Raw genomic sequence first — 17876 nt, 5'->3', positions numbered from 1 at the left:
GAAATCAGTCACATATTTTCTAAATTTCTTGAAATATTATTTTTCTTTCCGGTTTTAAGAAGATACGAAATAGATTTCACATTTTCGCGTCTGCTCCAATTAGATAAAATTGATTTGCAAAAATCCTTCGTACCGGCCTATTACATAAGTATTTTTTTTTCAATTCGGACTTTTACAGTTCTCAGAGGTTCGTCTTGTAAAAAATATATTAATGTACCATTCATTTGAACACAATTGCAAGGTGTGTGGTACTAAATAACGCTTTTTACAATTTCATATACGCTGACGATTCTACACTCTTAACTTCCTTTCTGTTCATCCGTAAATGAATTCGGTGCAAGTTATTCCACAATGTGGAATTATTTATAAGCATTGCGATGATTTATGCATCTCTCGTGGGATTACTATGTTTTGTTAATAAGAAAATCCGTTTATGGTGAAAATTTTCAAACGACATTTTTTTTTTTTTTTTTCGAAAACAATTATATTTATTGATAAGTTCACGTGAGGAAAAACGATGATTTCGACTTAATTTGGTTCATTTTATTAATTAGGATCGAGTACTCATGTTTTTATGCATATTCCAATCAAATTGCGGATTGAATGAATTACTATCTGACTTGCTGGGTTAATTTCATTTAAAAAAAAACGGAAAACATAAAGTTTCTCCAGTTATGATTCCATCCTGTAAACTCCCTATAGAGATTTTAAATAAAACGAAACTCTACGTTTTTTAATCGATATATTTATCAATTTTTTTACATTTAAAGTACATATTATATTACAAAATTACAATCCATCACATTCGTAAAGAAATCAATACAAAATAATTCGAAAAGTCAAATTGGAAGCATGAAATTATCACTCAAACGAGTTGACAGTTGACATTTTTGTTAAATAACTAAGTCCTGTGGAATACCGGAAGTATTTATTACATCAAACTTAGAGCAACTCAAATTCGTTGGCACGGTTGAGCATGCTATCCGCAAGAAAATACTAGTGTACAACAAAGGTGAAAAACTATTTGGAAAAACGAAATCTATAGTTACTGCGTCAAGTTAATCTCATATTAAACTCGAATGTATAATCAGTGTAAACAACTGTGAGATAGAGAAAAGAAAGATAACGCGCTGTTTCACTATCATAACAAAGTATCCAATCACATTTACCTTTGGAGGTTCATAACAGATAGTTTGTATGACCCTCTACCATCAGCCGATCTTCCCCAAAATCAAGATTGAATTACCTGTTGCATCAATTACTAAAACATGGTCTGATCAAATTAGACCCCGGTGTAAACTACGCGCGTAGTTACAATTTTTTTAGTGTGAACTCCGTGTAAAGTTTGCGCACCATATTTGAATGAGTTCGAGAAATTTTGTATTTCTAATGAAATTCCAGCTATGGAATCGTTGACAATATTGTAGAAGTGTTTTGGACGCAAAACATTCCTCACGGATCGATTTTACATATTATGGTCGATGTGTTTTGGGTAAGTCAATATTAGACTTGTACAAAAACACAGGAATCTTTTGCAAATGTAAAATCCAGTAGAGATTAATTGCTCAGCCTCCGTATTTAGTAGATTTGGTCTTTTAGAAATTCAAAAATCCGCTTTGGGGAACGCGTCATTAAAAGAAATTCGCTTAAGGTATTGAAAGCCTTTCCAGCCGAAACTGACAAGTGTATGGGAAATTGCAATAGCGCTGGTATACTATTACTGGCTTATTTTGAAGGCGAAATTGTCAAAATTTATTCACATGAAGGTTTTTCGAAAACTATAATCTTGAGATCATAACGAAATTTTGTTAAATATTCGGTGAAAATATCAAATTTAAAAGATGATCTACAAGAAACTTACGGTTCTTTTTTTCCTTGCGTTAATTTTTCCGTGATATTTATTCAGTTATATAATATTTTGTAGTTGTTTAATAATTGTAATTAAATGAATCACCCACATTTTGCATCAAATTTTAATACGAATAAGCTACTTTTATGTTGAAGTGTCATAAATTGCGTTGCTCATGATAATAAAAAATAGTAGACTGCTATTCAAAGGGAATAAATAATTAAGTGCGAAAAAACCATAGACAAATAAAACAATTCGTCATATGATCGTATTCACCCACCGCACCGGTCCTACCAGGGTAGACACAACTACAACCCGATTAATTCGATCAGTTTCTGAACAACGATGAACGTGATCCGGGTTAGTTCCTGAAAAGTCCTGTGCTGTATGGTTTTTTAAGTAAAAATGTTTGAGTTTCATGTAAGTTTAATGTAATGAATATTTAGTATATACACCCGGTACTTCACTGTTCACACAATATTTTAATAATTGTTTTCTATTTGAAACGCCCTCAAAATCAACTATATTAATTATCAAAATTATTAATTTGTATTTTTACTCGCCCTTTAGAAGGAATATCAAATAAACGATATTTTTTTATATTCATTCAGAAATTATACTAATCAGTTTAATACAGGGTCGTAAACAATTTTAGGAAGATTAAATCAGCAGGGTAATTGAAAATTAATTTCGATTCAGGAAAAACTGTTTGAAAATAATGATAATTTAATAAAATTTATTTCAAGTACAGTCTTAAAATTTTGCTTTTTTGCACATAACCTCAAATCTAGTTTGATTAAACATAATTCAGTCCTTTGAAACGACTTAGTTATAAAATTTTAAGTAAAAACTATTTAAATGATACTTAAAATTAATTATCTCGACTTTACAATATCATACATTTTTTTCTTCACTTCAATAAACATTTTTATGAACTAGTTATAAGAGTACTACCTCCTCGAAACAAATTTTGAACAGTTTTGTAACACTTATTCTAATGTAACAAGGTGTACCAAACGGCATTAATTCGACTGTACCATAAATAAGGTTTGATCATAAAGCTTCAGTTTGACTTTCGACCATCTTTATTATCTCGATATAATTCTGGATGATTTGTTTCTCTATATACAGTTTCTCTTCTATTTCTAGGTCTCTGAAGGTCTCTTTGGACTGGGTAGACTTTGAAGTAACGAATTTATTCGATCACGAAAACGCCCGTCTTTAAAGCAGCAGTCGAAAAGTCACTATCATCTTTTACGAGCCCCTGCTCAAGGTGACAAATTTGTTCCAATATTTTTTTCTTTTCCCCAGATGTTGAATTTCGAAATCCATAGTTCGAATTGATCTGGCAGTTTTGGGAAGACATATTTTTGATTACTTTAAAGTTTATGGCATATTTGAATATATTCAAAATTTGTTTTAAAGAAAATTTAGAGCTATTGGAGGAATCTTCTCATCTTAACTAATTTTTATTCCTATTTATACTACAAGTCATTTTTTCGTATAATTCTACGCGCTCTTTTCGTGCATTTCTTGCAATTCTTCTTCTTCCTTTGATAGAGGTATAGTTGAATGATTATATAATCCTTGAGCCATCAGCTGAAGAGCGAGGGGGTTTTTCTGACCGGATGCTTTTTTTATTTTCGCCCTTTTATTTTGGAACCAAATTTTAATTTGAGCTTCGTTCAAACCCAATTCGGCGCTTAGTTGTTGGCGTCGTTTTTCGGTGAGGTAACGATTTTCTGCGAATTCGTGCTTCAGTCTTGCCAACTGCGCGCCGGAGAATGCGGTACGAGGTCGTTTCTCTTCGGGAGATCCCGCGGTACTTACCGCCTTACCTCCTCCAGGTTTTTTCGGCCGTCGAGTTCTAGGACCTGAAACAACGAAAGCAACAAGTTAGTAATACGTAAAAAATCATATTACACCCAGAAATAAAGTCCTTCATGGTTTTTATAATCTTCTTCGATCCGTTTCTCAGCTAGTTACAATTCCTCAAATTTATCATCCCCTATATGTAGATAAAATTAAATTATCCGGTAAGAACTTTACAAAAATAATTAAATTTTGGGGTTTTTGTGAATTGATACGGAATATCCGAATATTTCTCACATAGAAACGTTTAAAACTGGCTTAAATAATTTCGAATTTCGCAGTTTGGCAAACAAACTGATGGCCGATCAAGAACTTCGCTTTAGCGGCGTCTCTAATTACAAAACTGTCAGAACGAGCTACGAATATACTAATATAACTGTCACTATTCACGTCTTAGTATCACCGAATATATTCTACAAATCATTGGCGTACTTTGAATGACTTATATTAATTGATCACGATTTCATATTTATCTTATTATATTTTTTTAATGTGCCTCCGTGTATATACTACATTCTTCTGATAAACCACATTAGAAATATTTTTACATATATTTTTCTCTAATAGTAATTCTCATGTAGATCTGACAGCAACGTATATACTAAAAATTGATGATAAATCAAAATTCCATTCCAGAGATTAACTATTTTTAAACACTCTGTTTTTACGTTCAGTTTAAGTGTGACGTAGACAAATAATTTCTTATCGACTGCTATATTCACACTCCTACCATTTACTAATTCCATCCGCAACAATTAATTTTCCTTCTAAGTTTCTGGCAAGTCACCGTTTCATCATTTCGACTATCTCGCGGCTTTGAAAGGGGAAGGTTGAAAGACGTGCCAAAAGATGCCGTGGGTGAATTATAAGCGGAACTCAACATCGATTGTTTCCGCAACGACTAATCATCACAAATTTATATGAAATTTTTGAATTAATTGGTATGGAATTTTTCGTCAAGAAAACGAATTGAAAGGGATGAAGAAATTGAATGAGCGACGACATGAAAAAAAAAAAGAAAAATGAAACTGTGATTCAGTATAATAACAATAATGGAAGATTTGATGTAATGTTACCTTCTTTATCGATAAATAAATGATTCTGACTCATACTTTCTCGAATTCCGTTCATGTGAGGTCCGCAACGAGCGCCAGTTTAAATGAAAACAGGCCTAATTAATTACGTTTATGGCTTAACTAATTTTGAACAGTTCTTAACACTGTTATTACTTCGACATCCCACGAAGAAATTATTTCAGATCGATCGGAATTTCCAACAAAAACCAAGACCTACATGGGTAACAAATAATTGTCTAAATAAACTAAAGTAGAGAAACAAATAAATACAAAAATAAGAAAGACAAGAGATAGAGAGACAGACAGAGAAATAGAGATACGGTGGAACAGAGAATATCAAAAATCAAGTGACACAGACAGAGAGAAAGAAGCAGGCAGAGACAGTGAAAACGTGATAAATAGAGAGTCATACAGATTAAAATATAGAAAAACTAAGTTACAGAAAATCAGAATAAAACTGAAACAAGAAGACAGACAGTAAGACACAGATGAAACCAGATATAGAGGAAATGAGAAATAGATGGAAAGATACAGGCAGAAATATAGATAAATTGGGCTATAGAGAGTCAGAAAACAGGGAAGCAAAGAGACAGTCAGAAAGAAAAAGAAGCAGACACAGACAGTAAAAGACAATGAAAGGAGATCTAGATAAAAAGAGACATATAGACATAAATATGGAAAAACTGTAAGTCAGAAAAATAGAGATATAAAGAGACAGTCAGATACAGGAAGAAGATTCCACAGGAAAAAATAACAGGGTGTCCTATATGAAATGACGGATGTTTGCTAGTGTTGGATCTTTGTCATTTGTCCTCGTAAATTTTCCAGCATTTCAAGATATCTTTGGACAATCACGTGACCTTCAAAAATGTAGGTACGGACCCATGAAACCACCCGTATGTATACCTGCTGACACACATACGCCCCATACATGTTTATTTCTTCTTAAAAGAAGACGTAGTGTTCCAGAACACGCAGTTATGCTGTTTGGCCCAGTTCAGCTTCATCTGACTACAAAATCGAACTACGGATTATCCTGACTGCATCCAACGTACTACTCGCAAAATTCCATTCCACGTTTCAACATTCGTCGTAAAGAACGATCGGATGTTTAAAGTTCTCCCGATAGCCGCACTGCAGATTGGTTCGGATGCTCAACTGACGCCAGCGCCACTGTTTCCATATGTCCGTTAGTTGTTACAGATACAAAACGCGACGCGTCGACAACAGAGCCTGTTTTTAAGAATTTCTGGTACGTTTTCCACACTGTTGAATGGCGAGTTCGGAAATTTTACTGCTCATTAACATGTTTTTCGAGTATATTACTGAGGTTGGAATTTGGTCGACAATACATTGGAACCCGTTCAAATTTCAATCCCTCCTGCGCCGGATAAGATGATAACAACAATTTTTTGCAACTGCCAAATGGGATGCAGTGCTAAATGTGGTCGCAAAAAAGTCTGTTCTCTGGCATGTAGGTACCTACACCTTGTCAAGGCTGTAATATTGAATCACCAATAATGGAGGATCCGTTTGATACCAACGAGGCAACATGCAATACATCGCAATTTATATGCACTCAGAATGAAGATAAAGAAGAAAATGAATTTGAAAGTTACGATTCGAACGATTAAATTTCAAACACTACCTCATAGGTGCGTGGAAACTTGCATATCTCAGAAACGGTGGCTCGTAGGAAAAAAAGTATTAATACGTTTTTTTTGGATAATTTCATGATCTACAGTTTTTGTTTAAGGTATTTTCATGATAAAAATTGCTGCTTTGCTGAAAAGGACGAAAAACTCCTTTTTTTAACCTTTGACTTAGAATAATTTTTTTTCCAAACAAGTGAATTATGGGAAACTTTCAAATTTTATTTTTGTTTATATTTTAAGCAATTTTACTGATTTTCAGCTTGGTGGAAATTAATGTACCTTCGAATGTCTAAATTGACTAAAAGCGGGAAATTCATTTTAATATTTTTGCCGATTTTTCGTTGTCTGACTTATATCAATCTCTGTATATACAGATATTTTTAATAAGCCCTGTATGCATAGTTTTATGGAAGAATTTCTGTCAAAAAATTGAGAAGTTCTGGTTATACATCGAAAATAATACACAAAATATTTTGACTAGTTTCCATCGGAGCTTTACGAATCGGGTTTTGCCCGGTTGTCAACTGATTTACTTTGAAAAGCGTGAATTCAAAATTGCGATCAATACAGAAATTACCTGTGCGTTGAGGACACAAAACATACCCTTAGGATACACGTTCTTGAAAAATAATTTTTAAATTTGAACACGACATTAACTCGATTCAACACAGCTTTGAAAATTATATTTAAACGGCATTTTCATGTCGAAACACCCCCAATACAGAGTCAGGAGTTGCAGTATTTTGGTCTCTGAAGATGATAGTTTGGTTATTGAAACGCGTCTCAAGCGATGTAACTGTGTTATTATGGTTATAGATCCACCAAATGCTATAGAAAATTCAACTTGACAATTTTAAGAATAGTAGTATTATAGCTTACGTGTGACGTCTGGATAGTCGTATACTTACTTCTTCCTAAAACAAAAAAATACATTCATGAGTATAATTAGGTTGGAAATATTCAAAAAATGTAATTAATGTAAAAAATTCGGTTAAACATCAACATCAAAATTTATAGATTATATTTCAAACAAATAGTCTTACTTTTTCAACTATATTTCATTGCAGCTAATTATAATTTCTATTTATCGATAAATCAAGCATCAATCTATAATGAAGTCTAATTAAAATCTAATTATTATCCGAGGTACAGAGCGTTTAAGTTGATTATACATTTTTTTTTTTAATTCAATCAATTTATTTTACAAACTTTTTATTGTGGCGATTTATTTTCGTAAATATATATTTATATATATATATATATATATATATATATATATATATATATATATATATATATATATATATAGAAATATAGAATTTTTATGCAAGCATGTCAAATTTTTTTTAAATTCCTGGATTTTTTGACAAAATGGTTGAAAATGTACCTTTATAGCTAAAGTATGCGATTTATTACATAGTTTTGCCTAAAACATCCAAAACTCATGTTATTTTCAGGATCAAATATATAATTTTCCATAAAATCCAATTTCTTTTTAATTTTTTTCAAGTTTCCGCGTATAATACTTTTTTATACGAGCAACTGATATCCTTTTCGAACTCCTCGTATCAAAATACTCCTTTTCTACAGAAATTTGCTGAAATCCGAAACAAAATTTTCTCGATTTTCAGAGCAAAGTACACACTTCGTATAATCACGAAAAAAAATTATTTTTTGTATGATAGTATCAACATTCCTTTTTCGATTTTTTTTTCTATTACAACGTTGCAACTTCACAACTGTAGATACTATAGAGAGCGTCTATTAAGTTTCCTCGGATTTCATAAAAAAATTCCTATACCTCAGTTTAAAGATGAAACTAGTACCAGCAATTTTGAATCCAAAGAATGATTTTACCAAGGTCTCAATTTTCATACACCCCCGCTTACGATTGTGGACCACTTCGAGTCTCCCGTGGACTCCTGGACCACTTTGGAAATCACGCTGATAGGCTATCCTTCGAATATGCATGCATATGTTATTTATTGGACACCCTCTATATTTTTCAATCAGCTACAATTAAAAATGGCAAATACATTTAATCAGTTCCGAAGATTGACAAAGGAATTTCTGCTAGAAAGACATTATTCTGTGACAGAATCCTACAATTTACCGTAATCATATGGCAAAATTCAATTTAGTATAATATATTATACAATGTGGTCCGTATGTATGGAATAAGTTCAATTTCAGCGTTATTAAAGCGTGTATTAAAATATACCTACTTAAGAAATAATCAGATATTTTCGTAAAATATTAGTCAAAAAGCCAAATTGATATGAATCTAGTAGGCTGCTATCATTTAGGTATTTAAAGTTACCAAAAGATGTCAGTATAATATTAAAGCGCCGTATTAAATTTAAATAAAGAACATTTGTCCGAGACTCAAAGAATAAACACTTTAATTATGATTGCTTGTGATGATAAGATAAGAACTCAAAAAGTGGTTTGTGAAATTTTTGATAATAAATAGCGTGGTCAACACGTTTCGCAGTCTACACTTAGCAAAATTGAACAAAAGTTTCGTGAAACTGGACATGTAAAAAATATTGAAAAACCATTTACTGATGAAAAAAATTTAGATGTACTTCTAGAGATTGAGGAAAATCCGCATGAGACAATGGAGAGTTTTTCATAAAGAAAAAAAACATCCTTACAAAGTTCAGTTGGTTCAGGAGTTAAATGAAGATGATCCTGATAAAAGGCAAGAATTTTTTGAATTGCTGAAGGACAGAATGAACGCAGATTTGCAGTTAATAAGCACAATAGTTTTTTTCTGATGACGCGATGTTTCATTTAAACAAAACTGTTAACAAACAGAACTGTAGATATTGGAGCAGAGAAAATCCTGACTGGATGTGTGAGGCTCACACTCAATATCCTAAAAAAGTGAACGTTTGGGCTGATATTATTAGCAATAAAATTTTTGGCTCTTATTTTTTTGAGAGCACAGTTAATGGTGAGGTTTACCTAGATTTTTGGATTAACTTCTTAGTGCCTATATTACAAATACTTTTTCCTGATGTTAATCACCCAAATGAGATAAATCGATCTATTTACTACCAAAAATACGGAGCTCCACCGCATTTTGCACGTCCAGTTGAAATTATTTAAACGAGGATTTTTCTTATAGATGAATTGGAAGTCGTAGAACGTTCGAATGGCCGGCTAGATTCCTCGATTTTATTCCTCTCGATTACTTATTATGGGTTTATTAAAAATAAAAGTATATTTCAATAGATCATACAATATTGCTGATTTAAAAAATGGGATATCGGAAGAAATTAAGAAAATAACTCTTGAGGTCATACAAAATGTTATAAGAAAATTCCAAAATCGCCTCGGTTATTTTGAACATTTAATTTATTTGTAAAGTACACTGAAAGATAAATTTAAAATTTTAAGCGACATTATTATCCTTATTCTACGTAAAATTTTGAGATAGACATTGTCAAAATTTTACATCTTAAAAATTAATTTTCCCTAATTCAAAAACTTTATATTGTCGAACCGAGGACTAAAATATCTTTCCAATAAGGTGCCACACAACCCCCTTTCTTATTCAAAATTTTCGAGGTGGTGCTTATAATTCAGAGTGGGTGCTAGATGGGGATAATATTTTCATACTATAAATTGTCAATTTAAGAATAAAAATTCACAAAATATATACGAGGTCTGGCTATTAAATAACGAGACTGCGCTCCTAGTGGGCGCCTTAGGCAAGTAGTGCATTGGATATCTAGATGTCTTGTCTATGTACGTCCCAAAACACATTTCAGTCACTATTATAGTATTTGTGCAGTAGCGGTTTGAAACGTGGCAATATGAATTGTGGCCTATGGGAACAATTATTTATCTCGTGCGTGTGTTTTTGAGTGGTGTAAACGTTTTAGTGATGTCCGAGAGAGCACTGAAGATGACTAGCGTCCAGGTAGCCCTGTGAATGTTTCAACTCTAGAAACAGTGACCAAAATCAACTAAATTGTGAGTGCATATCGTCGAATGAGCCAATGAGCATCCGGATATCGAGGATGGAAAAGTTCAAAAAGAAAAAGTGATAAAAAAATTTACTCGAGGAATTACACATGAGAAAATTTGGTGCGAAGTTGGTCCCAAAAAAACTGACTACAGACCAAAAGCTCTTTTGTCAACAGGTCTGCTCAGATTTTCTTGAAAGTTTAGAAAGGTTAGAGATAGATGTGCTCTGAAAGGGACCCGATTTGAGTCGATGTAAGCGGTAAAGCATCTCCTAAAGGTCCTCACCAAAGAAGACTTCCAGCACTGCTTCGATCAATGAAAAAAACGTTTGGAAAGGTGTGTGGCGAGGAGAGGGAAGTATATTGGAGCGGAGCATTCGAATGTAGAATAATTTTTATAATAAAACCCTTTTTCTTAACCAGTCTCGTTATTTAATAACTAGACCTCGTATTATAATAATTATTATCAATCCAAATTATTATTTTATAGCATCTAATATAAAATTGTGTCGTTTTGTCCATAAAATTGTAAAATTTTTTAATGACAAGTTTATCTTTCTGTTATACAGAACAAATTGACATAAATGAATACAATTTTTACAGTAAGCAGCAATCGTCAAATACATTTAAATCTTAATTCATTGAAAGTACCTATCACGCGCTATTAGTGATTATAATAATTATGCGCATAATTAATTATTCATCACCAGCAGTTACTCCGTAACATCAATATTAATCGTATAAATTAGGATAATCATATCGAGGACTTGAATTTATAATCGAATTGAATTATAGCGTCTACTTTTTTCTATACAAAATAATTTATGTTGATACAAAATATAAATTCTACGCGTTCAAATTCTTGTATTGTTTTCGCGTTTATAGGAAATATGATATTCTGTTCCATCTTGTCATATTTCATGTTTATAGAGACTTATTTTCTTCGTTGACTTTTATGCTTATCTGAACACGAGATCGATGAGTCACACTGTGAGTGTAAATTGAGATGTTTCGAAATGTATCCTTGAAAAAAAATTATAGCCGAGCTAAAATTTCTGTTATTCATACACGGCGATTCATAAAATCTTTTGATTATACCAAGAGCAATAAAGATATAAAAATATGAGACATTGGGTTAAAAAACATTCTCCCGAATAGGTCTGAGTAATATTGAAAATTATTTCCAAAGAAGAAAAACTGCAGCATCAGCTCATCGAGAATTGTGTACTTTTTAAGAGGCCCGAGTCCAATTCAATCTTAAATAATAATCTTGTCATAGTCAAGTAAAATAAATTGGAACCATTTAAGTAAAAATATAATCGTGATTCCCTGATGAAACTATGAAACAAATTATTGCATATGATGAGAAGCGGACGATAATCTGCTGAAGAGATCGAGGTTGAAGCCCAAACAATCTTCACAAACCTTTGTTAATGAAAAGGAACTTAATACTTAGTGTTTGATGGGATTGAATGGGCGTTGTCTTCCATCCTGATAACCGTAGGCCCCACATATCTTTAGTGATTAGCTCCAAATTAAGAGAGGCTTGTTAAATAAAACATGTAACTGAAAGAAGGTGCATGCTCGATCTGATCGACACCACATGAATTTCATACCTTCGCTGACAGACATTGTTTCTTTGCCATTCATGATTTAGGGTGTTGCAAATAAGTAATTGCTCTTTAGCTTGTGGGGAAGCAATGATGAATGAATGAATGAATGAAACATGTACTTATTACGTGTGGCTTATTGCTGATCTGACAACACGCACAAAGAACCCATCGAGCATACATTTAGATGTATAATAACACATCAAGAACAATGTTCAACTTGCTCATTATTTATTTACCTAAAATTTTGTGATTATCAGATACGATAACCATATAATAAATCGGATCACGGTTCTGCACGTGACAATATGACAAGTAGCTCCATCTGTGTGCACACAAAGGAAGCAAATTTTCTTAACAGTATGTAGATTTAAATTTGTTTTAAGGTTTTTTCTGATCTTCCCTCGTAAAAAGCGATTTAATTACGTATGTATGTATGATAAAAAAATACTAATACACGTGGAAAAATGATTCAATTTTCCGAATATAAAAATTTAAAAACGCTCATAAACTCAACCGCAATATATCCCTATGATATCCAGATAATAATCCCCTTTTACAAATAACTCCCTGGAGAATAAACTTCACGGCGTCAAACCTGTAGAGTTAGTGTTAGATCGCGACCCCTCTTCCTGTAAATGGATGTAGTACGCGTGTTCCGATGACGTTTTCAATATTAAAGCGACCCTTAAGTAAGCCGATAAGAGACGTCGAGGGACCCTCCCGGATTTGCGAGGACATTCAATTATCGAAGCGGCTGCAAACACTGCGATAACGACCGGAACACATCCCGGATTTATATCGGGATACGGTCCGGACTAAATCAACAAGACATTTACATAAATTTCCTTGTAAGCTTGTACTTTGTACATGGAAAGTAAAGCGGCATAAAACACTTATTAATTGTTATATAAAATTATATATACAGGGTGTTATATATAATTAGAACTAATATATTTAATATCTTGGAAAGAAAAATTTTGATGAAAAAAGTGATAATTTCAAGAGATATGTTGATTCGTAGAATTACTATTAGGGGAGGACGTGATTAAAAATGGAAAAATAAATATGAAATTTGTATACCTACTTTTAATAAGAATGGAATACGTCTCAAAATCTTTACGCGTCGAAAAACTGTTAGTACAGTCCTGGTAGCGAAGTTAGTAGTTAATCGAAATTAGAAGTATATTGGACCGACAAAACTGTTTTATTATTCGTTTTGGGGGTAGTAGAAAGAAAGGGTGGTGTATTGGTGCGAATCGTTTGAATTTTATTGGATTTTATTTAGGTACTCAGTTTAGATCATATCTTTTATCTTTTGCACGCGAAGAATACGAATAGGTATGGTTAATTTTCGTATAGAGATGTGATGTAATTTACACGATTATTCTAACAGTTGATCTGTACAATAACTATGATAAAGTTTCTGTAGACACTCCGTATAATACAGTTGTTACATGGAGATGTTTTGAAGTTAAGATGAAATAAATGTTATAAAAATATAAATAACAGATGATAACCCCTTTTCTACGCCTGCTCTTTGTTTTTGTAGTGAAAAATCGTAGCAGGCGTTGATTTTAATGTACAAACATAATCTAGATCGGAATATAAATAAACGAACAACGAATTTCTTCTTTCCAATTGTTATTCTTGTCTCTTTCTTCGAGACTACCGAAACTCTCTCGACCTAGAGAGTTTACACACATATAGGAGGTCCATCGGTAAATTAATGTGCTTTATATCCTTAATTGGTGGCCGGACTTCGCGTTGTGTGGTCCTTTCGTCTCTCTCGGTTTTGTAATCGAAACTATACATCTTTCTCCGTTGCCGGTAACGTAGACAAATATTAGATAAACGTCCGGCTAATGGGACCTTTTTGTTCAAACATAACCTTAATGTTTCTTTGGACGTTTTTTTCTTCTTTTTCTCGTTAGGTCGGGCCACTATTTTTCTTAATTAGAGTCATTTTAATGGGACGTTTTGCATAAAATTATTCAATTTCGAACATTTTTCAAATAATTAAGACATATTCGAATACCTTCAGCGACAAAAAGTCGTCGTCCAACGTTTTTATGCAAATCGAAAAAATATTTTTGTGAAAATAGATTAATTTAAAAATAATTTGTCTGCAAATGATCGAATAGCATTCTAAAGCGAATTTTAACAAAAACGTTAATGAAAAATGATTAAACGGATTTTGAACCTAAATTTTATACTTTCATCAAGCTTCTGTGACTAGTTTTTAGATCGGTTTACGTATATATGGGAGACATAAGTAGCCAACATTTTCGTATCCGACCGTAATCACAAGCTTAACACTAGTAAGTAGTAGAAAAAAAATTCTTTCTCCAAAAATTCTCAAAAACTAAAATTCTGTTTTGTAGGAAAGAAGAAATTTCTTAAACAAGTTTCAGTTTTGTTTCTTTCCAATTATTGAGAAAAATAAATCCATTTTTGCTCCGCCCTGTACATATATAATGAACCTAATGTGCCAAAGGCCGTAAGAAATTAACTCGTGCATATCAAAGCGGAATTACGGCTCGTTTTTCAACATACAGATTAAAGTGTTTATTTTATTAAATACTATACAAACATTCACAAAGAAACGTTTATTTCGAAATTAATAAGCTTGGAAAAAGTTGAAACACTTTTTTTCATCGTTTACTTATCAATGAAACATTTCAGGAGCTCCTGAAAACAATCTACAAGGTGATCAATTAATCCAGTTAAATAAAAAACAGATAATTTACAGAAAATTAAAAAAAATAGTTTGTGCTGAAGCGTCCTAATGAACCTCACCCGATCTTCATCGTTCACTCAAAGGGCTAGTGCGAATTAAATTTGTTGATAAAATCATTTGATTTATTTATAATAATAAATTCGAAAGTTATACATTCCAATTGTCTTAATTAACATTTTTGAACATAACATCTTGTACTGAAGCGGTCGGATAATCACAAAACTGCTATTTATAACGTAAACCAGACATAATAAGAAATCAATTTTTTAAACTGAAGTATTTCAAAAAACTTAAAACGAATGTTCAACATTTTGGTTAATATTTTGTATAAGATATGAAATACTTAATGATATATTCATTTTTTTGCAAAATAGCAAATCTTATGTACTAATTTTGTACTATAACCGTCAAAACCGATCTCACAGTACATTTTTATCGTGAACCAAAAGAGATATTGTGAAACCGACAACAAACAACGCGTTTTTTATAGAAAACTTGTCTATAATTGAAATAATACTACATTTTGTAAAATATCTAATAATCTTCCGAACTATTAGAACCTGAAAATTAATCATCTGTTAGTAACAACAACATAATTCATTCCACCCGAAATTGAGACGCTTGCCCCCCTACTACGCAGCATGTGAGATAGTCTCTCGTCTTTTTTGGTGACGTCATGAATAGTTAGTTGATGAAGACATCTCATCCTGTGGCAGCTTCGTGTGTGGCATTCTTTAACTCATCCCAACGAATATGTGAACCGATGGCATGGCCTGTATTCATATACATATGATATGTGTAAGAATATGTGGCAACGCTGGGTTACTGGAAGTCGATAAGTAGTTGACAGAAAAGATTTTACCTAATTATTTTGAAAATTAGGCAAATTAACAAAAAAGGTATGTCAAGATTTAAATTAGAAAAGGCGGAAATGTACAGGCAAAATTATTAAAATAAAAACGATTTAAATCAAAAAGTTTAGTTACATTTCTCTTGGTCGGAGGTGAAGCAAATAAAAATATGCCAAAATGGCATTAGAAAGGCGGGAAAATATTTGAAAAATGTAATACAAATAATGAATGGAAATATTAAGAGACCATAAGCTTCGTTACTGAAATACTGACTATTAATTTGACAATGACATTCATACACTCTGTTAAAGCTTTCTGATAAACTATATTATTTTGTAGTGCGTAAATAAACGAAGATGATGGTTTTTCGACGCGCGAACACGCGCCTTTCGATTTATTTATGGTCATCGCAAAGACCAGACGTACCGGAAATTGTAATGTTTAAAATCGTTTCATTCAAGACATCTTCTCCTTTGTATTTTCCCTTTATACAAACTCTGAGGTGGTAATCCAAGCAATTCCAGTGAATTTAAAAACTCCGTGGATAGTTGACTACATTATCCTGGTTTATAAGGCTGATTTGAAGTAAGCAAACTGTCCCGGAAGAAAATTCTGAATGGTCGCAACTTTATTTTTCGTTCGTTCAACCAGCTAATTATGGTTATTGAACTGTTGCGCTATATCTGGGGAAAACACGCTAAATAAGCTTCTCTTTTGAGTCTGCGACGTGTGTGAATCCGGTGGAGGTGTCCACTGCGACACTATTATTTCCAATGCTTCGCAAACAAATTTGCAGTTCCATCTTGTTGCAGAAATACTCGCATCTTGGTAATCACTATCACAAAAGATCGACAAAAAAAGCACATAACTTGAAATTTTCACCAAGTAATGAAATTTCGAATACCTAGGAATCCAAATTTCAGGATTTGGAGACCGATAGAGAACGAAGTAAGACAGCAAACAACTAAGGCCTTAAGAATAGCAGAGACGCGGCCAGAAACAGCGAAAACCAAAAGAATGATGGAAACAGCAGAGATGAAAGTGCTACGTGGGATAGCCGGAAAAACTCTACTGGACAGGGAAAGAAGTGAGAACATCAGAAGATTGTGCAAAATAGATGACCTCAACGAATGAGTTCTATCAAGAAAGAAAGAATAGAATTAGCACATAAGTCGTATGGATAATAACAGATTGGTCAAGATAGCGCGCGATAAAACCCCATTGGACCGAAGGAGTACCGGCCGACCTAGAACAAAGTGAAGCGACAACCTTGAAGCAAAATAGGAGGCAAAGAGGTCGAAGAAGACTATGCCTAATACACAGAAGAAGAGGAAGATAACTTGAAATGTCACTATCATTTTGAACCTTCTCTGGACTTCCACAAATAATTTAAGAGCAAAATTAACCAATAATAGCTAATTTATAACCAAGTACCATGGCAAACATTTTATAAGAGGTGCAGGGTAATAAAAAAGATATGATCTCGCACATATTTTCAAAGAAAAATGATCATGTCGGATAACCAGAAAACCATTATAGCTCTTATACTAGATTCGGAATGCTTAAAGAATCTAGTTATTCTATACTGGATATTAGCATACATTAGAGTAAAAAGAAAATATCTAGCAGATAAACTATCCAAGAAATACCCTTCAGGATGATAGAAAGCAGAAGACAAGAAATTTCTGGGCAACTATTATTGGTAAAATTGAAGAATGATTAATCGTGGGTATCAGTTCCAATCCAGATCCCAATATTACACTGTCGCCTGAATGGACACCACAAGATTTGGTTAATTGAAATATTTGCTGAATCTTATGAAGGATATTAGATAAAGACACGAACTGAAGCCAGTAGGTACTTTCTAAAATAGTTCTTAGAAGAGGTTTTTATAGCTTTTCTCCCCCTACCCCATTTCTTCATTTTAAATTACATGAGAAATTGTGGGTGTCATATTTGTAACCTACCTGGTAGGTGGTAGATATCTCGAACATATTTCCTATCCCATTTAAACCTTACCATAGAAAGTGGCGTATTATCTAATGGTATGATTAATTAGTTGATACAAATGTTTTTCGATAAGAAATTTTCATTTGGTTCGGTAGTTCATATTGAGTCATTTAACCTTATATGTCTAAATCCGTTGCGCCCACCCACCTTGAAGACGGAAAGAGTCGAGTAACGAGACACACGTGAAAAAAAACGAATACGGCGCATTCCGACATATCAACGAACAGATGTATGAG

General features: G+C 32.8%; 1 protein-coding gene across 1 annotated transcript in view; it reads right to left on the bottom strand.

Annotated features, from left to right (window-relative positions):
* Window positions 1–727: 727 nt before the first annotated feature.
* LOC130450574 (homeobox protein invected-like) overlaps window positions 728–17876 on the bottom strand; it is a 35891-nt gene continuing 18742 nt past the window's right edge. Inside the window, exon 2 of the mRNA XM_056789025.1 lies at window positions 728–3723. Within this exon, the coding sequence (XP_056645003.1) occupies window positions 3359–3723 (365 nt within the window). The 3' untranslated portion in view covers window positions 728–3358. The remainder of the gene's footprint in view (window positions 3724–17876) is intronic.

This window comes from Diorhabda sublineata, chromosome X (assembly GCF_026230105.1).
Source record: "Diorhabda sublineata isolate icDioSubl1.1 chromosome X, icDioSubl1.1, whole genome shotgun sequence".
NCBI lineage: Eukaryota > Metazoa > Arthropoda > Insecta > Coleoptera > Chrysomelidae > Diorhabda > Diorhabda sublineata.
Note: the sequence above shows the minus strand (reverse complement) of the source record. Positions and strands in the feature narration are given on the sequence as shown.